Genomic DNA, 22,286 nt, shown 5'->3' on the forward strand with positions numbered 1-22,286 from the left:
ATTTGAGTAATGTTCCTCCATCTATGTCAGACATTGCCGTTGATCCCGAAAGGAATTCATCCGCCAATGAGTGGCTCAAGGCATCGCTTGAAGGTTATTTATTCCAGGTTATTTTAATTTAATTCTTATTTCAAGGTTATTAAATTTAACAGGTTATTTAATCCATAGCTGTGGATATAAAATCAGAGTTGTTTTTCTGCTAGGTGGGTTGCCATCCAAGGCTGGCAGGCTCCACCCGCCCGGAGCAATCTGGTTTTAAGGCGCCAGAAACCCACCTTTAACACCTCTGCCATCTGTTGAAAACTTGGGTCAGCAAGAGAAACTAGGCAGTATGAGTTTGGTTAGGAGAGGCTATAAGAGACGCTGACTATATGGGGAATTTCATGGATAGGGAGTGGCTCAACGCTCCCCAGCACCCCTGTCAATCCTAACCCATTGACCCTAAAGGATAATGCATACTTACAAATCCGCCACGTTGAAGAGGATTTCTGTCATTAGTTGTTAGGTGTATTCTAAAATTGCCTTTGCAAAATCAAAACAGGGCCCAGATCTCTTTAATCACCGAACTAAGTGTCAGTACTTAACTGCAAACAACCACTTTACTTCACGGCTTTATTACCCCGCGCACGTGCAAAGCGAAAAGTGGGGATAAGCAATTGGTTCAGATCCCTCCGTCCTTCTGTCTGTTTGTCTACAAATGTCAGTTTATGATCGGGGAGCAAGTTAATTTAAATTGAATGTTACATTTTGAACAGGAATTGGAATATGAATCGGAAAATGAACTTGCAGTTTAGCAGTATTTTGTCCCAGAATTCATCGGGATCACACATGTGCAGAGGCGATTAAGAGATAAATATTTTTTACTTTGTCTGTCTGGAAGTGAATCAAAATTTTAAATCATTCCAAACAGGAAACTTACTGTTTTTAGGATGTTATAAAAGACACAAACAACAGGCACGAATAACTAATGCCACGTGTTAGATAGGGTGGTGTAATAGACGCTGCGTCAACAACGGTAAACTTCTGGAATTGTTTTTTTAATACGATATTTACAATATTTATTTTATTTTAATTTAATTATATACTTGAACACTAAATAACATGAATCACCTTCTCATTACTTCCAAGAAGCTGCAGTTTTGCAGTATTGGGATATGTTAAATAAGTCGGTGCATAAGACTGATTCAATAGCGTTAAACATCCGGAATTTTTTTTTAAACGATCTTTAAAATCATTATTTTATTTCATTTGAATGATATACCTGAACACTGTGCAGGGCAAGGTTTTCTATGAACTCTCTAGCTATGATAGGTTTTTAATGTCACGTCGTTAATTCGTTATGGTATTTTGCCAAGTCTGTACTTTGTTGTACCTACATCCGGTCGATGGCCATTTCCTCTGATATATGTTACACAACATGCGTTACATCATTTTACTCCCATAATCTAGTGATGTTCCCAGTTATACTCAAGCGATTTTCATTAGGAGCAAAATATCAAAGTGCTTATTCTCAACCATCCTTATTTACTGCTGCTATTTCCCATGTTTTTTTTATTGCAGACGTTGATTTTGTGCAGCACAATGCTGCACACATGAGTCGCACTTACCCTTATGGTGGGCGAGTCTTATCAGGGAACTACAATCCGCAAGAGATGTGGAATGTGGGTTGCCAGATTGGTAGGTGAAACCCCACTGCCTTTGTACTATAATATGATGATGTAATATTCATTAGAGGACAACAATGTTTATTTTGTTATAACTTGCTGTGCCATGACTTCTGCTCATGTTGCCACAGTGGCCTTAAACCTGCAGACAGTTGGTGAAGAGATGGAGCTGTACGAAGGACGATTCAGACAGAATGGATGCTGTGGATTCGTACTCAAACCAGATTTCTTGAGAAACCCTTCCAGCACGTTTTCGCCAAATGATCCTCAAACCAAATCCTCCCCAGTCAAACTCACATTGAAAGTAAATGTACCCCACACTGCAGTTTCTATTGATTTATGGGATGTTTTTGGCAGGGACTGACTTCTGGTTGGTGGGAGTTGTTGTGTAGTCATCAGACCCTTTAAACTCCAATTTTAAAACCATTCCTGCTGAAGACCGCAATGTCAATAATTTTGATTCTAAGTTCCGAGAACTAGAATTGGTCAAAGGAGAAATTGCCAAATTGTTATGGGATTGTTTACATAAACCAAGCGTACTCATCCATACACTTGGAGGGCAATCTGCATGCTCCACATGGTCTGGCCTGCATGTTACATGAGTGCAGCCTCTGTAGTTGATTCAGTGCCTTCTCAGGGCAACTTGACATGGGCACTAAAATTAGACATAAAAATGTGGCTCGATGAAAAATATCACAACAGCTTATATTGGTCACCAGATTGCTTTACCTGTGGCTTTGAATGGGTGGGCGTTGGATAATGTAATACTTTTTTAAAAAAACATCTTTTTTCTATTTTTTAAACATATAAAAAAATCTTCTTTTTTTTTCAAAAGCTTACAAGACTAATGGAAGCAAATTTTTTGACAAGTTGGATCACTCCATCAAAATCAGGTCGTGTTTTAGTAAAATGTCAAGAAGTTGATTCCAAGACTTTAGTAAAATGTCAGGGGTTTGGAGTCATATAAGGAACAAGTGTGTATGTGTGTGTGTGTGATGGCCATAATTTTGGTATCTCTTTGCATTATCTCAGCAATAATGTTGAACATTTCAGCAATAACATTGCATGGTCTATGGTGCTGTGATAACGTGTTTTCTTTGTCGGTATGGTCAGGTTATCAGTGGCTCCAAGCTCCCCACGGTTGAAGGAGGTCGGAGAGGATCCATTGTAGATCCATGTGTATCAATTGAAATTCATGGTGTGCCAGGAGATAACTGCAAAGCACAGACACAACCGAAGGAAAACAACGGTGGGTGTTACACAACATCGATCTCAATGACCAGCTAGCGATTCTCTACCACATATAGCTTGAGGACATTCATACATGGATGTGGTTTTGTACCAAATTTGGCATTAGTAATATAATACATTTGGAGAGATGCGTGATACAACTTCACAATGAAGTATTCATTCTTTTAATTATCAAAATTTCCTTCTTAAAGAAAATTATTATATTGTGTTGATAATTTTTCAGTATTTTTTTTCCTAGTTTGCCTTTTGGTAATACGAATTCTGTGTGCAGTTTCTACCATAAAAACACAATGTCAGTTTATGTGTTTGTACAGATGTCTGTCCCCCTTCATACGGTTAAGTTTTAAAGGCCAATCTTTAAACCAGAATGTGTGTTCACTATGGTATATTTTTGAGGATAAAACAAACTCGAAAAACAATTTCCATAAGACTAAGTATGTCTCTTCTATTGGAATTGTAGACGGTGGCTTGTAAACCGAACCTCAAGGGCGGTGCACAGAAGTGTTTTTTTTTAAATAACAATAAATACAAGGTGCAGGGAGGTGAAATTCGCTGCACGTGATGCGCAACGCTCACAGAGTAAACCGAGTGTTCATTTACATCTGTACGATGCCTAATAAATAAAAAAAGATGTAACCACACCTGACGCAAGGGCAATAGCATAATATTAATGTTATAACAAAACAATATTAATACTAACTAGCAACGGTACGTGCCCTATTGGCAGGGTTTCAATTGGGAGGCCCAAATGAAAAGGCAAAATATCAGACATTGAAGGCTTTTTTTAATTAAAAAACCATTTATATAAACATCCGTTAAATCATATCACACACAAATCATCAAAATCTAAACAGTATTTGTAGAATTTCAATAAAAGCCACATCACTGTTCATATCTGTAAATATTATTCCATCATGCTTGGAAAAACTGGAAAATTGGAAAATTGGAAAAACAATATAGCCTATTTTACTTTCGGGCACAGGTCGGCAACAGGCGGCCCGCGGGCCAGAACTGGCCCGCCAACAATAATATCTGGCCCAGCAGATTATTTTGACAATCTGAAATATATATATATATATATAATTTTTTTTTACAATATTGGACAGTCCCACATATAGGCTATATATGTCCAAATAGAGATTCTACCCCCACCTGAAAAATGCTTATTATACGAATGACAGGCACAGACAATCACGAAACGGGCAGAGGGCTGCACTGTGACGCTGAACCCCTCATAGTGGAGTCATTAAGTAGGATGTGGACAGTGCCTGGTACTGAAATAGCAGACATGCGGTGTGTGGTATGAAAAAAATAACACCAGTTCAGTTAATCATTCAAACTTTATTTTTAGGATACAAATTTTATATGAAAAAATTTTAGGATATAAAATTCAAACATTAGGGATACGAATTAGAATGAGCCATTCATTAACTAAATTCAAAATACAACGTGGCTATTAAATACACAACCCAATGACAACTCACTTGATGTGAAAACTGGCATCTTCCATCGGTCACGATTTTTTGGATACAACAACAACATGCATTTTAAAGGCCATTTTCCCTGCTAGAGCGGGGGTTAGCCTTGCGGTCCCCATGACAATCTTCTCCATTTTGCCATATTTTCTGCATCTCTCCTTGTTAACCCCCTTGCCCGCATTTCTTCTTCCACCATCTTTAGCCAAGTCTTTCTCGGTCTTCCCCGTCTTCTACTTCCTTCTACATTCATTTCCATCACTCTTCTCAACCAGTCACTTTCATCCTTCCTCAACACATGACCAAACCATCTCAACCTGTTCCTCTTCACAGCATCAATCACAGGCTCTATTCCCATCATCTTTCGCAATTCATCATTTGTCTTCCTCTCTCTCAACGATACTCCGCACATCCGTCGAACCATTCGCATTTCCACCCTTTCCAACTCTCGTTGCTGCTCCCCGTTCATTACCCATGTCTCGCTCCCATAAATCATAACACTTCTCACACATGCAGCATACACCTTTCCCTTCAGCTTCAACGACACTCCCTTCATCATCAGCATGCCACTCAATTCCCGAAACTTCTTCCATGCACATCTCACTCGAGCAACCGTTGCCGAGTCTGATCCACCTTCTCCATTCAGCATGTCTCCGAGGTAGCAAAATGTTTTCACACCTTCCAGCTTCACGCCGTCTCCAAGATCCAACTCAACATTTCCTCCATCTGCAGCTCCCTCTATGCACACCTTACATTTGAATGTAGCTGCCACACTGGTTAATGACCCTCTCAGACCACTACATTTTTGATGAACCCACTCAGCGCACGTTGTACACTGAATGGAGTTCACTCCGACACCCTTCCTACACACAGCACAGGGCCACTTCCCAGTTCTTTCCACCTCACCACATGCTTTACCACTTGCCATCACCTTCGTCTTTCCGATATTCACCTTCAGACCTTTTGTCTCCATACATTCCTTCCATGTGTTCATCTTTTCCTTCAGTCCATCCATACTTTCCGCAATCAACACCAGATCATCTGCATACAACAACTCCCACGGTAAACCCTCCTTTACGTTCTGAGCCAGCACCTCCATCACAGCTACAAATAGTAGTGGACTTAGTACCGACCCCTGATGCACTCCCACCTTCACCTCAAACTCACCACTGTTCCCGTCCTTCGTCCTTACAGCTGTGCGCGCTCTTTTGTACATTGCCATCACTACTCTGATCAACCATTCCTCCACTCCTAACTTCCTCAATGCCCATGTCAATACTTTGCGTGGAACCCGATCGAATGCTTTCTCCAGATCAACAAACCCAAGAAACAACTTCTTCCTCTTCTCCATGTACTTCTCCTGCAACTGCCTCACAATGAAAAGCGCATCTGTCATTCCTCTTCCTGGCATAAATCCAAACTGCATTTCGTCGATCTTCACTTTCTTCCTTGTCCTCCTCTCCAACACCCTTTCCAATACCTTCATTCCATGCTCCAATAACTTTATCGCTCGGTACGAGCCACACTCCATAGGGTCGCCTTTCCCCTTGTATAGAGGGACGAGGGTACTCAGTTCCCAATCCACTGGAATGCGGCCTTCTTTCACCACCAGATTACAGATCTCTGTCATTCTCTTCACACCCCAACTTCCTGCTGCCTTCAACATATCTCCCACAACTCCCGTCGGCCCTCCCGCTTTTCTACCCTTCATTGCTTTTATCGCTTCCTCAACTTCCTTCTCAGTTATCTTTTTTGGATGTCTGGTGATATGGACGTCACTTTGATCCACAGGCAGTTCTCCAGGTTTTTATTCGTCAGTCGATTCCTCTCGTGCGTCTTTATCGCATTCATTGATGAAAAGGACGACTCACATGTATAGGTGGAAGGGAACATTGTGAGCACATAAAATGCGAGTCTCTTGATCATGCTGTACTCCTCTGAGCATGCCACCCAAAAGGCACTCGCCGACTCCGCATTTCTGAGCACATCGCTGACCAGGGAGGTTGTTTGGAAATCAATTAACTCCATTTGTAATGCAGCCTCATCCAAAGAGGGTATAATTTTTTTCGCCAGGGAGGAGAAGTCTCCACTTGGTCGGACTGTGAGAGGGTCACGTACAAAGGCAATGATGTCCTTTGGGATAGAGTCGTCCTCAAACCTCGAAGTGAAGTTGACCTGTAGCTGCTTGATGAAGTCCACCATCAACTCTGCCACTTGTCCCGGTGCCTGTGTTTTCAGTGTACTGAAATGTAGGAGCCTGCCAGTTGATATGTCTGACTCTAACAACTCCAGCTTCCTCGTGAATGATTCGAGCTTTTCAACCATGTCGACTATGGTTTTGCCTCTCCCCTGTAGCTGTAGGTTAAGCTTGTTTAGGTGGCGAAATATATCCGTTAAAAAGGCAAGATTGGACATGAACTTTTCCTCTCCCAAAAGGGCAAGGTGGTCAGCTGCTGCCCTAATCTTGCTCAATTTAAGGAACGCCTTGACCTCATCCAGTAGCGCACAGAAGCGGTCCAACGCTTTACCTTCACTCAACCAGCGCACATAATTATGTCGCAGCAGGTCATCGTGGGTGGCCTCTTCTGACTCAGCCACAAGTTGTCGGAAAAGGCAATGCTGGGTGCTTGATATACCCCTGACAAAATTAATGACACGCATCACTTTATCCATAACTTCCTTTAGCTCACCACTGAGTCTGGCGCAAAAGACACTGGTGGATGAGGCAATGCAGCCCATGCATTTGGGGGGCGAGCTCCTTCAACCTGCTCACAAGACATCTGCGCTTTCCCACCATAGCAGGAGCCCCATCTGTCACGATCAGGTTAATCTTCTCAAATGCCAATGAATGAAGCCTAAACAACTCATCCAGTTTAGTAAATATAATGTCCCCAGTGGTGTGCCGCTGTGCCCTTCTTTTTTTTTTTCTTTTTTTTTTTGTATACTGAATCGAGGCTCGTGAAAGAGCTAACATTTACTTCACAAACAAATCAACCAGACAAACAAAACACACAAAAAGAGGGAGCGGAAAACAAGATGGGGAGAGAAGGGGAAGCACACAAACACAACATTTGAGAGCAGGGAGATGTGTGGAAGGGAGAGGGCTTGGGGGGAGGAGGCGTGGGAAGGGGGGGGGGGGGGATAAGAGACAGATAATGGGATAAGAAACAGCAGCTCTTCCCTGAACACTTTTCCATCAAAATATCTAACATAGATGCACAACTGGGCTACATCTGTGTTGTCAGTGCTCTCGTCAATGGCTAGGGAAAAGTAATTGGCCTGACTGAGACCCTCGAAAATAACTCCCTGCACAGCATCCGACAGTGCCTCTATGCGGCGGGTAGCAGACCCCGCAAAGAGGGGCACCTGTTTCACTGAGGCAATGATACCATCCATTGACTTGTCGGTTGTCAGTTCCTCCAAAACTGTCACCATAACCTCCTTGAAAACCTCTGCATCAGTGAACGGCCTGTTGTGCTGTGCGAGCACCCAAGACGCCCTTAGGGGCGCACTTGTCACTTTCTGTTGGGATGTGAGGCTTCGCACTAGTATCAGGCTGCTGTGCGCATAGCTTGCTGTCAGTGCATCAATGTTGCGCTTTCGTGACTGACTGGAGCGGAAAAGCCACTTTGAAGGTGCCATGCTTCATCTCGTGGTGCCGTTTAATGTTATATTCCTTGCAAGCAGCGACAACTTCGTTGCAGATAAGACACAACGGCTTAGCATTGACGAAACTAGGTAGGATGAACGCATAGCTCTCTTTCCATTCTTCTTTGAATGTCCTGTTTTCACTGTCAACTTTCTTCTTTAGACTTTTGGATAACGACATTTTGTCAGGAAAAATTCAAGGAAGTCAATAAATCAAAGGAACAGACAGAATGAGGGTACATAAATAGCTGAGACCAAACAATTAACAAATGAGAGACAGACGTGTGATTGGACATGGAATGCATGGGGAAGATTGAAAGGAATTGCACGGGGGAGATTGAAAGGAATGTGGGAGTAGCCAACCTGCAATGACAGGAGAAACAGAGTTAGGCGGAGCCAAGACGCACATCGTGACAGAAACATAAACAAACACACGTGGTCACACCACACTCACTCACACACCTCACCAGACAGAACAACAAACACATATAAAAGCGATCAGACAGAAGTCCTCACACATTTTTCTTTTGCTAGCTACCAGGTTAAATGTTTAGCTAACTTCACACTCAAGTAGGCTGCAAACAACGTAATAGCGTACCCTCAGTGCGCAAACAATCAAAACAATAATATTAGCTCTTTCACGAGCCTCGATCCTGTATTTAAAAAAAAAAAAAAAAAAAATGCTACGTTGTTCGTGTGGGAGGAGCGGGGTCACTGAGGCCAATGAACACAGTAAAATCCGATTGTTAATTTAACTCTGAGAGTGAACAAATGGACCCGAGAGGCGAGAGGGTCCATTTGTTCACTCTCAGAATTAAATTAACACTCACATTTTACAGTGAATAATACTGAGGGTAAAAGTATGCCAAACAATTATTAGAATAAGCTGGCTCCGCTAAATGGTCAGTCCAGGTGATGATGTGTCATGCGTAACAGAGAAGCAGTCAGTCCTCAAAATAAAAATGATACACATTTATTATTTACAATATGGAAATCCAATCTTTGCATCTCCCACACATGCGTGTCTTATAAGGTGGTCTGTAACCAAGTTCCAGTTACATTTTTTTATCAATCAATTTCTTAAATTAGCCATTATTTATGTTCTGGCCCGCCACCTAGTGGCTTAGAAAAAAATTGGCCAGAGGCCAAACTTACTTGCCGACCCCTGCTCTAGGGGGTCCCAAGATTACCCACCCTAAATTTCGTTGCGATCGGTTCAGCCGTTTTTGTGGTGCCTGGGAAAAGACGGACAGACAGACGGACATTTGGTGAATTATAGTAAAATAATATCCCGCCTCCTCAAGGGGTATTTCCTCCTTCAACAAGCACCGTGTTAACATTTATAAATAGCTTATCGTGCCGTTCTGTGCGAGCAACGACCCCTACCTGTACCAGAAGCAAAACTATTATTAACCACAAACACGTTTGATTAGCTTTTGAAACAGTCCCTACTGCTGTTTGACACTAAACTGAAAGGGAAAAAACCCAGGGTGAGTTCAGTTATTAGCAGCTAGCTAGTGCTTGCCAAGCCAGCCATTCCTTAACGGTTTTGAATGGAGTGCTTGCTTGAATATTAAGCCACTTGGCGAGCGCTCCACAAGAAACTTGGTAAATGAATACACCCCCAAGCCCCAGTGTTCTTGAGGCCAGACCGGAGATATACTGGAATCTATATAACCCAGAGCAGAATACCATTCCTGCTGCCGCCATAGGGAACAAGTTTACTCTGTCTGTCTGTCTGTTTGTTCATTTGTCATGTTATAACTTGAGAACAGTTTAACGGATTTCAATCAATTAAACTACAGTGACTTCAGGGAACTCCTGGAAAGATTTGTGATGCAAATTTTTTTTTCATGGGTACCTGGGCACGTGTGTGGAAACTGCAAATGCCAACTTTTGGTGCTGGTTATCCCTGCATGGAGGGCAGGATCTCCCAGGAATCCTTTTTTTTCTTCCCTCATAGATTAGCCATCGCAGCAAAGATTGGTATTTCCGTCAGCGAAGCGCGGGTCTTATATTCTAGTATATATATATATTGTAACGGATTTGAGAAGTGTAACGGATTTGAGAAGTGTAACGAATTTGAGAAAGTGTAACGAATGTGAAAAGTATGGTTTTGTTGTGTGTAACTGACCCTCGTAATGTAAAGAATGGTCGCAGCTCGTCCTCTTAGTTAATTCCATAAACCTACACACAGGACACGATATATCCTTTTAAATAGTTAGTCCCTTATTCTCTGTAGGCTAAGGATGTGTTTCCCACTAGTTTGACTCTTCATTGCACCGAATTAAATAAGAGTAGGCCCTCCGACGCCCCATGGCAGCTTCCAAGTGCCAGGTTTGCCACTTTGTTGCAATTGACACTTTAGGCACTTTGCTGCATTTTCATCTGCCGTCCACTTTGCAGCATTTGACTCCATTACGCACGAGGTAACGCCGAAGAAGAAAGGCGGGTCTCCACCTCATCATAGAGGGGAGGAGTAAGTCGGCCCCGCTCATCCAACCCAGAACGAGGGATTTGGCTTGAGAGGGCGGAGCGAGAACGCTTGGGGGAGGTTCGCAAAGGTTGAGGGGCGGGGCCTATATAACCCGCCGCGGGATGCTCCCCAAGCAGATGAGCAGATGAGCTTTTACGAGATGAGCTTTTACGGAGATGGGTTCAGGAGATGAGCTTTGACGAGATGAGCTTTTACGAGATGAGCTTTTACGGAGATGGGTCCAGGAGATGCGCTGGAGACGAGCAGGTGTGACCGAGCTGCCGTGAGACGTGCCGCGCTGCAGGAAAAGTGGACCGGGGCAACGCAAGGAGCGCACGAGGCAGCAGTACGGAGAAAGGAACTTCGCCCGCGCAGTTTGGGACCAAAGCTCGGCTTCTTGACGGCGGTGCCTTCTGGCCCGACCATGCCCAGTACCCGCTGAACCTTCCTTGCCTCTAAAAGCCACCCATCTCCAAGCCATTCCTTCCAGCCTGCATTTCCCCGTGTAAGTGTGATCGTCCGTCTGTCTTTCACGTTGTCCTGGGGTTTATTAATTAAGCTTGTATAGGTAAGCTAATGATTTCACTGTGTTTCTGCTCATTCCATTTTCTGTATATAACCAACTGCTCTCTTTGCTTTGGCTTGTGAAAATAATTAATAAATCCTGTTATTCCTCCGTACGTCTTCTTCTTCTTCCTCTTTACATTCGGTCGCTTTAGAGGTTTCCAGATTGAATATCTGTGGCGCGATTTCGGCCAACGTCCAGGAATCGGGTTAGTCGGGGTAACTGTTATGGCCGCGGGGCCTCCGCTCGGCAAACAACATCTTATCCGCGGTCCCGTAACAATTGGTGTCAGAAGTGTCGGATTCGGACCTGAAGCGCTTCGCGCGCTCAAATTACGAGTGGCCCAAAAATTGTATTTTATAAAATCCTAAATTTGAAAGTCGCGCCATGGCTGGTCAAGGCGACGGGATGCCGGTGGGAGAGATAGACGGGGTAGAATCGACCCAGGACCTCGGGGAAATGTATGTGGAGGAAAGGGAGGAGGAGAACAATGGCAATGTGGTTGAGGGGGTTTCAAGCACGCAAAATGGAGCCCTCGTGCACGTGGTTGAAGGGACCCAAAATGGTGGCTCGCACGTGGTTGAAGAGGCGCAAAATGGCGCCTCGTACGAGCGCGCGGTAGCCGAGCCCGCTGTATCAGCGGGCTTTAACATGCAGCCGTTTGACATGCAGCAGTTCATGGCACGGTTCGGCGAATACATGGCAGAGTCGAAGTGCGACAACGAAAAAAGAGGCAGGGAAATGGAAAAAAGGGAAAACAGAATGGGGGAGCGGCTAGAAGCCAAAATGGGAGAAATGAGTGAGCGATTGGAGGGCCAAATGGGGGCAATGAGGGACGAAGCGAGGGGTACCGGTGAGGGGTTAGACAAGAAATTTGAGGAGTTAGACAATAATTTTAAGGGGTTAGACAAGAAATTTGAGGGGTTAGACAAGAAATTTGAGGAGTTGGACAATAATTTTAAGGGGTTAGACAAGAAATTTGAGGGGTTAGACAAGAAATTTGAGGGGTTAGACAATGGGATAGAAGTGGTGAAACATGGGTTAACGGGGGTGGAAAATAGAATGGCTGCCCAGGAGAATCAGATAGAAGGGGTGAAAAATGGGTTAAGGGGGCTAGAAGATAGAATGGAAGGCAAATTGCGGGAAATAGGGGAGCAATCCGCCCGAGAAATTAAACAAATGGGAGAGCAGATAGAGGAGGTGAAAATCGGGGTAGAAACCAAATTGGATGCTCACAGGGAGGAAATGGAGCAGATGAGGGTGGCATCTGGGCAGGAGATGCAAGTGATGGGAGAGGAGATCAGAAGAGGAGTGAGTGAGGAGGTCGGAGGAGTGCGCGAGGAGGTGAGGCACTGTAAGGAGCACATGGAGAAGGAGGTGAGAAAGGGGACTGTAAAGTTACAGGGGGGCATAGAGGTCCTGACGCAGGAGGTGGAACAGCTGACGGAGGGACAAAAAGAACTAACGGAGCAGGTTCAAAGGAACACTGCGGTACTAGGAGGGTTAAAAGCGACACAAAACGACATTAAAAATGACTTAATAGCGACACAGAGGCAATGTCAGATGGTACGTGAGGGACTGACAACGAGGTTGGACGAGGTGACAGAAGTAATGGAGACGAAGGACCGGGAGGTGAGGACGCACATAGAGACGGTCAAGGTAGCCTTAGAGGACGAGATTGAGGAGACGCACCGGGAGATAAAAGAGGTGAAGCAAAAGTTAAAGGAGGTGGAAGAGGGGGTGAGTGAAATTAAGAAGAGACGGACAGAAACTAAGAGAGAAATACAGGAGGAGGTGATGGAATATGTACAAGGTCGGTGCTCAAATCGTGATGATGTGCTCGCTAACCAAATAAAGAGTTTGCAGGTGGTGAAGGAGGTGCGGAGACGAGGTGCCAAGGTGAGTGGCGATATACGAGGAAATGTATATGATGTGAGGGGAGCTTCAGTCGGCTTGGGGGTTGCTTTGGACCCGGGTGTTCGTGAGAGGCCGTTGGTGAAGTGTGCGACAGGTACGGTGTGCGAAGGAGGAAGTGTGCGAGAATGTCCGACTCTGGGGTGTGTGAGGAAAAAGTGCGCGCCGAGGAGTGAGTGTGCCGTCGAGAATGAGTTGGTTGTTGTGCGTGTGCGAGGGAGCACATGGAAGCGCGTAGTGGGGAGTGTTACGGAGGAAGTAACGGGAGAGTGTGCGCAAGAGGATGCGCGAGAAAGGTGTGTAACGGACGGGTGCATGGGGAAAGAGTGCGCTGTCAAGAGTAAGGGAGGATGCACGCCTGTGGTGAGTGTTACGGAGGAAGTAACGGGAGAGTGTGCGCAAGAGTGTGCGTGAGAAAGGTGTGTAACGGACAGGTGCATGAGGAAAGAGTGCGCTGTCGAGAATAAGGGTGAGTGCGCTGTCAAGAGTGGTGGGGAAAGTAGTGAGAGTGACACGGAGCGTGAGTTGGCTGTGACAGGTGAGAGAGGATGTACACCTGGAATGGAGGGATGCACACCTGGAATGGTAGAACGCGTATGGGAATGCACGCTAGAGTTGGTAGTGAGGCACATGGTTGGGTGTGCGAGTGAGAGCACACCTGTGATTGTCACAGAGGAGGTGACCAAGGAGGGGGCGCGAAGAGGTGTGTTGGTGAGGTGTGCGAACGACGAGTGTGTGCAAAGGTGTTCGGTGGTCAGGTGTGTGACCAAGTCTGTGAGTGGAATGAGTGTACCTGGGTGTGTAAGAGAAGGTGCAATGACGAGGAGCATGGGAACAGCTGGATGTATGAGCAAGGAACGGGCTGCGGGGTGTAAGCATGCAGGTGAGGCATCAACGGTAACCGGGTTAGCGGTTAGAGCGACGTATAGCCGAATCAGGCCCTCGGTGCGCGTCGGGCAGCTTCGCGTGCCGCGAGGACCAGCGGGGATCCGAACCACGGCGGTTTCGAAAGAACCGCCGTACGCGATCCACGCTGGGCCTCGCTTTGAACGGCCGCGTCCGTGCTCCACTAGGCGGAGCGGGCAGCCCGATAGGAAGGGTCGTCATGGCGACCCCTTTTTGTTGAGGTGTTCCGGCAGGTCGAGATCGGGCCATTGGATGGCCCCGTGCCGAGGTGGTGCGTGGGATCTCGGCCCGAGTAAACCTCCTTCCCTTCACCGAGTGTCGGACGCATCCAGCCGCCGGCACCAAACAACCCGCATTCATTGCTCGGCTTTACGAAGCCGAGCTTTGGAAGTGAATTGGCACACCGAGAGGCACTAGTAAGTAGACTGTGATGACGAGGATAGTGGTTTGAACCCGAAATTGAGAAACAAAAATTGATGATTGGCAGAGTGAGGATTGGCAGTAAGGATTGGCAGATGATGGTAGTGATTGGCAAATTTTTGATTGGCTGAAATTTGATGTGCAAAATTTATAGTGAGAGATGCCCGATGTGGTGGGATGGCAACTCTGTCATCCCTCACAGCGGGGGCAAAGGAGCACTAGATTTATGGGGTTTATGGCAGTGTAAGCTCGCCGAGGGAGGGTTTGGATAATGTGTAGGGACCTAGAAGATGACCTTAGGTAACGGTAAGATTAGGTAGTGACAATGATACCTGGAATGTGGGGACGCAGGTAGGTTAGAGTGGATGATAATGACGTGGTATGTGCTTAGTTTAAAGGGAAGACGGGGAGCACTAAGTTAGCAGGGCACCAGGTAGATTAGATGATGCCGTGTGTATGGTGAACAGGTGTGATTGCACAGGTGTGCAACTGAACAGGGGTATGGAGCAGTGTATGAGTGAGAGAAGGTGATTGTGAGTTGTGCTGACCAAATGGTCCAGGAAGGAAGGAGAGTGCAGGTGGCACCAGGTGTGATTGCACAGGTGTGCAACAACAGGTGAATGGAGAATGGTCGTGTGAAATACATGGAGTATGGAATATATGGAGTATTGGAATGGATGGTCGTGGAGTGAGTAGGATGAAAACTGTTAGTGGGGCAACTTAGCATAACAATTGTGCATTTTGTGAGGAAAGCACCACATTTGGCACACTAGTAGACTATCATATTATGAAAAGATCTGGATATTGGGCCATCTCAGATTCAGAGATTTGATTTTTGCAAGATTTCGATTCGATTGGGATCGAAGAGAACACCTTCTTCGTCTTCTGTACAGTGAAGTTGCCAGCCCTGAATTCTCTGGCTACATCTGGGTGCTTCATTGGGAGTGCAACCATGTCCCTCAGGTGAACAGGGACCCACCTGGCATAGTGTGTGTGGTCTAAGGCATGGAACCATGGGACCAGTTCCGTCAGGACATCAAGGTACATCGTGAATGAAGCCTGCCGCAGAGAACGCACGTAGACCAGTACCAACATCTCTAGTTCCAGCACAGTTGCCCAGTACTGAAAGTTGGGAATGTCTTCCCCTCTCTGGTGACACCCGTCTTCGAACTCAGGCATGTCTTCTGCATCATCAGCATATGTCATACAGTGGCGTTCATACGCACGGTGTTGCAGGATGTGCAGTGCCGCTGCAGTGATTTGATGAGTTCTTCTTGTGCGGGTGACGTGGGCAGCTCGCAGGAAGGAGTCGGCCGTCCCGGGCGTTGCAATCTCAGCTTGCAAATCTGCAAATCTTGCAAAAATCAAATCTCTGAATCTGAGATGGCCCAATATCCAGATCTTTTCATAATATGATGGTCTACTAGTGTGCCAAATTTGGTGCTTTCCTCACAAAATGCACAATTGTTATGGTATATTTAGCTTAGCTGCCGGACTATGTGGAGTGGAGTGGATGGTGTGGAGGTGTGAATGGGGGAAGAATGGACCCCCATCACGAATACCCGGGGAGGGTAGTGTAAGTGTTACGTAGAGGGTATAGGTAAATTGTGGTTGGATATTGGCATCTGTGGTGCGGGTGAAAGAATGGTATTTGGATGGGTGCATTAGTGTTGTGGAAATGGCTGGGCGTGTAGCCTGTTAGTGTGTGTAGTTGGTTTGGGCACTCCACCACTGTGAGGATGTCGGCCAGGTGAGGCCGCAGGTGGGCTCTGGGAGCCGGTAGTTGTGGATGTGGCCCGAGGATCTGGAGGACGGACCCGGGTAGCCCAGTGCCAGAGGGCACCGAGGGGTGACAGAGCCAGGAGGGGCCTTCCCCAATTAGATAGGTTAGGGTGAGGAGCTAGGTAAGCTCGGGTGGCAACTACAGTGGTGGAGGTGTGCAGGTGGGTAGACCTGCTGGGAGAGCTACACGTCTCAGCCCAGAAATTGTGCAAGGGCACCGGGAGATGAATCGGGGGAGTGAGACCCCAAATTGAGAAGCACCACAGTTTGGTCAATGGGAATTGGTTTTTAGAACCCATAGTGTAAGTTGGCCAATGGATTGGCAGGGAAAGACCCCGGGTAGTGTAAAGTGTGTTAATGTCATTTAGAAAGTAGTTAGGATGAAAATCTCCTTGCACCATCTGCATCCACTCACCTGAGGTGACAGGTACTCCACACCATGCCAGGTGGTTTTTATTATTTTTATTGATGCAAATGTTTGGAATGTGAGACGCATCATGACGTGGGTGTGACATTGTGCCTTGATGTTCCATCTCTTCCTCCTTATGAGGGTTGATGATGAATTGGGTGATGGCAAATTTTGGATAGAGGGATTGTGGAGACGAATTTGGTGTAGGGGAAATATGGGGAAGATGTGACGGTAGCGACGGATTTGTAAAGGTGTAGATTTTGTAAATATGGGGTAAGGGCAAGGGTAGAGTAGGTGACAGGGGGGGGTGACGTACGGTAGGGACGAGCTTTCTCACTTCGCTCTCCGTACGCACTTTGCCTTGCATTGCCTTGTTTGATGTGTACCCTTGTGACCTTACCCCTCGCTCATCTGTCTTTCCCCCCCCCTTTTGTCTCCCACCTGAGGACTGTGCGCCACTGGGTGTTGAGGGGAGCGTGCGGAGGTCGTCTTGTGTGCCAGGACCCTCTCAACCAGCATGCATTGCATTGATGTACCACTTTAAGGACCGCTGTTCTGCGGCCGAGTACCACTTGATGGACCCCAGGTTCTGGGGCAGGGCACCACTGTTGGAGACCGGCCATAGTGGCCAGGGAATCTTGCTTGCGGACCTCGGTAAGGTGGCACCTATGCCAAACAGGTGGACCACCCTTAGTTGGCCCCTGTGGCCCGAAATAAAAATGGACACGGTTTGTGCTTTTTATATTTCCAAGTAGGCCGCATGAAGCAAGAAGACATCGGGAAGAACATCGGCCCAGCAGAGAAGCAGAAGACCACCACCAGTTGTTTTTTTTGTGTGTTTATTGCAAACAGTAATGACTGTGCACTGGTTGGTGCGTTTGGGTGCTTTTGGGTGCTTTGGTGTTATTGGTACTGGTGCATCGATGCAATGCGTGCTGTCTCCTCCCTCCCAACAGGAATTTCCTTATCTTTGTTTCCCTAAAAAGAAAAAAAAAGAAAAAAAACACAGGCCCTGGGTTGCGTTGTAAATAAGAAATAACGTCACTGTAAATAATGCTACCCACCGTAAATGTATAGCTTGAAAACAATTCCGCAATTCGGTTATCCTGTGGGTGCAAATCTGTTAGGCAGGGTGCAATGCAGCAGGGGGACATATTTATTTGTGTTTTAAAATTGTCACACTCAGGGTCAGGTTAATTGTAGAGGGAATTACACCTACGTGTCACACTAAGTTAAAGTTTTATAGGCCCGAGCCCGGGCCTGAAGGAAGGAGGGTGCAGTGTAACGGATTTGAGAAGTGTAACGGATTTGAGAAGTGTAACGAATTTGAGAAAGTGTAACGAATGTGAAAAGTATGGTTTTGTTGTGTGTAACTGACCCTCGTAATGTAAAGAATGGTCGCAGCTCGTCCTCTTAGTTAATTCCATAAACCTACACACAGGACACGATATATCCTTTTAAATAGTTAGTCCCTTATTCTCTGTGTAGGCTAAGGATGTGTTTCCCACTAGTTTGACTCTTCATTGCACCGAATTAAATAAGAGTAGGCCCTCCGACGCCCCATGGCAGCTTCCAAGTGCCAGGTTTGCCACTTTGTTGCAATTGACACTTTAGGCACTTTGCTGCATTTTCATCTGCCATCCACTTTGCAGCATTTGACTCCATTACGCACGAGGTAACGCCGAAGAAGAAAGGCGGGTCTCCACCTCGTCATAGAGGGGAGGAGTAAGTCGGCCCCGCTCATCCAACCCAGAACGAGGGGTTTGGCTTGAGAGGGCGGAGCGAGAACGCTTGGGGGAGGTTCGCAAAGGTTGAGGGGCGGGGCCTATATAACCCGCCGTGGGACGCTCCCCAAGCAGATGAGCAGATGAGCTTTTACGAGATGAGCTTTTACGGAGATGGGTCCAGGAGATGAGCTTTGCCGAGATGAGCTTTTACGAGATGAGCTTTTATGGAGATGGGTCCAGGAGATGCGCTGGAGACGAGCAGGTGTGCCCGAGCCGCCGTGAGACGTGCCGCGCAGCAGGAAAAGCGGACCGGGGCAACGCAAGGAGCGCACGAGGCAGCAGTACGGAGAAAGGAACTTCGCCCGCGCAGTTTGGGACCAAAGCTCGGCTTCTTGACGGCGGTGCCTTCTGGCCCGATCGTGCCCAGTACCCGCTGAACCTTCCTTGCCTCTAAAAGCCACCCATCTCCAAGCCATTCCTTCCGGCCTGCATTTCCCCGTGTGTTATCGTCCGTCTGTCTTTCACGTTGTCCTGGGGTTTATTAATTAAGCTTGTATAGGTAAGCTAATGATTTCACTGTGTGTCTGCTCCTTCTATTTTCTGTATATAACCAACTGCTCTTTTTGCTTTGGCTTGTGAAAATAATTAATAAATCCTGTTATTCCTCCGTACGTCTTCTTCTTCTTCCTCTTTACATTCGGTCGCTTTAGAGGTTTCCAAATTGAATATCTGTGGCGCGATTTCGGCCAACGTCCAGGAATCGGGTTAGTCGGGGTAACTGTTATGGCCGCGGCGCCTCCGCTCGGCAAACAACATCTTATCCGCGGTCCCGTAACAATATATACACACGCACACAAAATCTTAGGATACTTGTCCTTCACTTTTCAGAAACCCAAAGAGCGTCATTTAATCTTGATTATTGACAAGTCTTTTATTTGCCCGAAAAAGTGCTTTTCCATAAAGGAACATGACTTTATGTGCTTCTTTGGTAGTTTCACAGAAAGTCAGAGCTGCAAATTGTTGTCGAGGACAGAAAACTCCTTTTATACCATTATTTTGGCATTTCATGATTGGAAGATGCACTTTTTTCCCCCCAGGGTTAAATCCCAAGTGGAATGAAGAGTTCACCTTTGAACTGCAGGTTCCTGATCTAGCAATGGTCAGGTTTGCTGTTCAAGATTATGACAAGGTCAGCAAAAGTGATTTCATGGGACAGTTTTGTCTCCCATTCAACAGCCTTAAAACAGGTGAGCAAGTCTCATTCTTTGCCAAGACTATTTTGAATAAACATCAGTAAAAGTACGTTTGTCATGGGAACTGCAATTGTTTCTTGGATGATGACACTCTCTCGTTCATAGTGCAAACATCATGGTGACCTTAGCGTTGGTGATTTCCGGGATAGAGGTGGTCTTCTGTTTATCCAACTTTCTTTTTAACTTGATCTTGTTTTTTGCTCAGGTTACCGTCACGTTCATTTGCGAACAAATGACAACAGGAGCCTCTTCCCTTCCACCTTGTTCGTTCACTCCACAGTCACAAAGATGTAATCATCGTAATCGCCTGATTTTCATCCCAAAGGAAACCAAAATGAAATTGTTTACGATGACTTTTTTTTTTTCATTTATAGCTTCATTTAATGATCTTGAAAAAAGAAAACAGCTTTTCAGCAAACGATTGCTGGTTATTTTGTATCAGTTTGATGTTGCATGCCAAAATATGCAAATGACTTTACAAGTAACAGACCTACGAATGTGTTTTTAAACTTTTAAAGCCATTTTGAATCATCAGAATTTAGGGGTTTTTCCAGGTATTTTTATGTCAATGTTTCTAGTGATTTTTAAAATATCCAAAACTCACTTGGTTTTACTTCGCTTACTACTTACAGCAAGCAGTACAACGTAAGTGAGCTATATAATATATAGCTGGTGATGGGGAATTCTGATATAAAATAACACGATTAAGATGTGTGTGTTTGTGTGTATGTGTGTGTGTATATATATATATATGGTGTCCATAAAGTCGTTGTACACCTTTGAACTTTTATAACATTTGATGTACATATGATAGAAACAAACTGTAAATTGCTTATGAAAGCAGAATTCATCAAGTTTTGTAAATGTTAATATTGTTTCGTCTGCCACCTAAGGTGGATGGAGGTTATGTTTTCACCCCTGTCTGTCTGTCTGTTTGTGAATATGATATCTCAAAGAGTTGTGGGCGGATTCGGGCGAGATTTGGTGCAGAGGTTGTGTATGTGACATGGACTAAATGATTCGATTTTGGTGAAGATCCGAAAATGGATCCGGATAGGAGAATTCTTTAAGTAATTCTTCACCATTGAGAGGGCAAAACACGATATATAGCAGGATATCTCAAAAAAGTTGTGGACGGATTCGGACTAAACTTGATGGATAGGTTGGGTGTGTGACAAGGACAAGCCGCTTGACTTTGGTTCACGTCAGATCCAGTCTATCGGTGAGATACAAAACATAAACTGTTCAGTCTGGCAAAAGTATGCTCTCTACCGAGTGCTGTTGTAGTTATTAATGTTGTTCTGACTGTTGTTAAATCCACAATCATCAGGTTTCTTGATGAGATGACGTTTTCCGATGAGGCCACCTTTTGTTGGGTTGTTGGTGACTGGCTTTGCTAGTAGTGAGGATGAGTGTGACACCTTGCCAGGACAAAAAACAAAACCTGTTAAAGGGCCGAGATGAGCTCCCTTCGGGAGTCAACGGCCATCCAGTACAGAGAATGTGTCTCCTAAAAAACACCCAATGGGGATAGGAAAATTATTTTTTTGGCCTGGCCTAGTTATCCCCTCCTGCACCGTGGTCCTGTGAAGAAGTTCCCTTGTTCCAGGAATAGGTGAAAGTTTTGCCAGTTTTTCCTCTTCTTTTTCTTTGCAGCCCTTTATGAATTAATGGCTTTTTAAGCCTTGTTTATGGCAAAAATAAATAAATGAAACAAAAAGATTTATATTGGTGAAGTCCACCGCCACAATTACCGTAAGTTAGTTCCCGAACTACGATAATTCAATGTTTCACATATCACCTTGTACCAGCAAGACGAGACACTATGCAACACGGCCACTGTGCGACGTTTCTTGAATGATGTCTTCCCAGACAAGTGTATCGGTAGACGTGGACCAATTGCTTGGCTACCTCATTCTCCTGACCTGTCCCCATTGGGCTACACTTTTGGGGGCTATTTAAAACTGTTGTTTACTAATCAAAACCCCATTATTTGGATGAACTTAGGGCTGCGATCACGAATGTAATTCATGAAATTATTCAGAAGCAACTGAAGAATGTTTTCAACAAGTTGGAATATCGGATTGAACGATGTTTCACGAAAGATGGCAGTTATGTTGAAGCGTAAAAATGTAACTGTATTAAGTAAAAGATTTATGAATTACGCTTTCATGCACCAATTATAGTTTTTCTATCACCTGTGCATGAAAAGTTATAAAAGTTCGAAGGTGCACAAGATGACATTTTTTGCCTTCTTGCAGAAGTTGTAACTCTCACTTATGGTCTTCTTGTCGTATCGCTACACCTTCCCTCACCAATGTTCCACACAATCTCTGATTAGAGAGTTGAAGTCCCGCACATCTTTAGGGTTTAATGTCTCTGGTAATCGGAACATTCTAGAATGTGCTCAATTCTTTGAAGAGCTTCTCCACAGTCACAGTTGGCTGCATCTGTTTGCCTGCATCTCCACTCATGCATGAGGGCTCTGCGGCAGCGGACATCAGTGCTGAGGATGTTATGGACACCCGCATATGTATACTATATATATATGTATATATACACTCACACACACATTTACATACACTGAGTTTTTCTTGAATAAAACATTTGGCTGATTACTTGTTTGTACTTTTTTCAAGTTTTCTCTGAAGGTATGATTTGTGAAAGCGCATTATCATGTGTAGGTTGGGGTTTCCATGTTTCCAGCTGTTCTCCTCATCTATCCATCTGTGACCATATTCTATTTCCCAAGGGTTGGTTCACCCATGACAATTTGTGAACATCTTCATGGTTGAG

General features: G+C 45.2%; 1 protein-coding gene across 1 annotated transcript in view; it reads left to right on the top strand.

Moving 5' to 3' along the window:
* The window catches only part of LOC137431832 (1-phosphatidylinositol 4,5-bisphosphate phosphodiesterase delta-4), a 43,934-nt gene extending 21,826 nt beyond the window's left edge, over window positions 1-22,108 (top strand). The window contains exons 8-12 of the mRNA XM_068123574.2: window positions 1,561-1,677; window positions 1,796-1,968; window positions 2,778-2,913; window positions 19,335-19,484; window positions 19,696-22,108. Of these exons, the coding sequence (XP_067979675.2) occupies window positions 1,561-1,677; window positions 1,796-1,968; window positions 2,778-2,913; window positions 19,335-19,484; window positions 19,696-19,784 (665 nt within the window). The 3' untranslated portion in view covers window positions 19,785-22,108. The remainder of the gene's footprint in view (window positions 1-1,560; window positions 1,678-1,795; window positions 1,969-2,777; window positions 2,914-19,334; window positions 19,485-19,695) is intronic.
* Window positions 22,109-22,286: the final 178 nt, after the last annotated feature.

The sequence above is a fragment of the Myxine glutinosa genome, chromosome 7 (assembly GCF_964187855.1).
Source record: "Myxine glutinosa chromosome 7, kmMyxGlut1.1, whole genome shotgun sequence".
NCBI lineage: Eukaryota > Metazoa > Chordata > Myxini > Myxiniformes > Myxinidae > Myxine > Myxine glutinosa.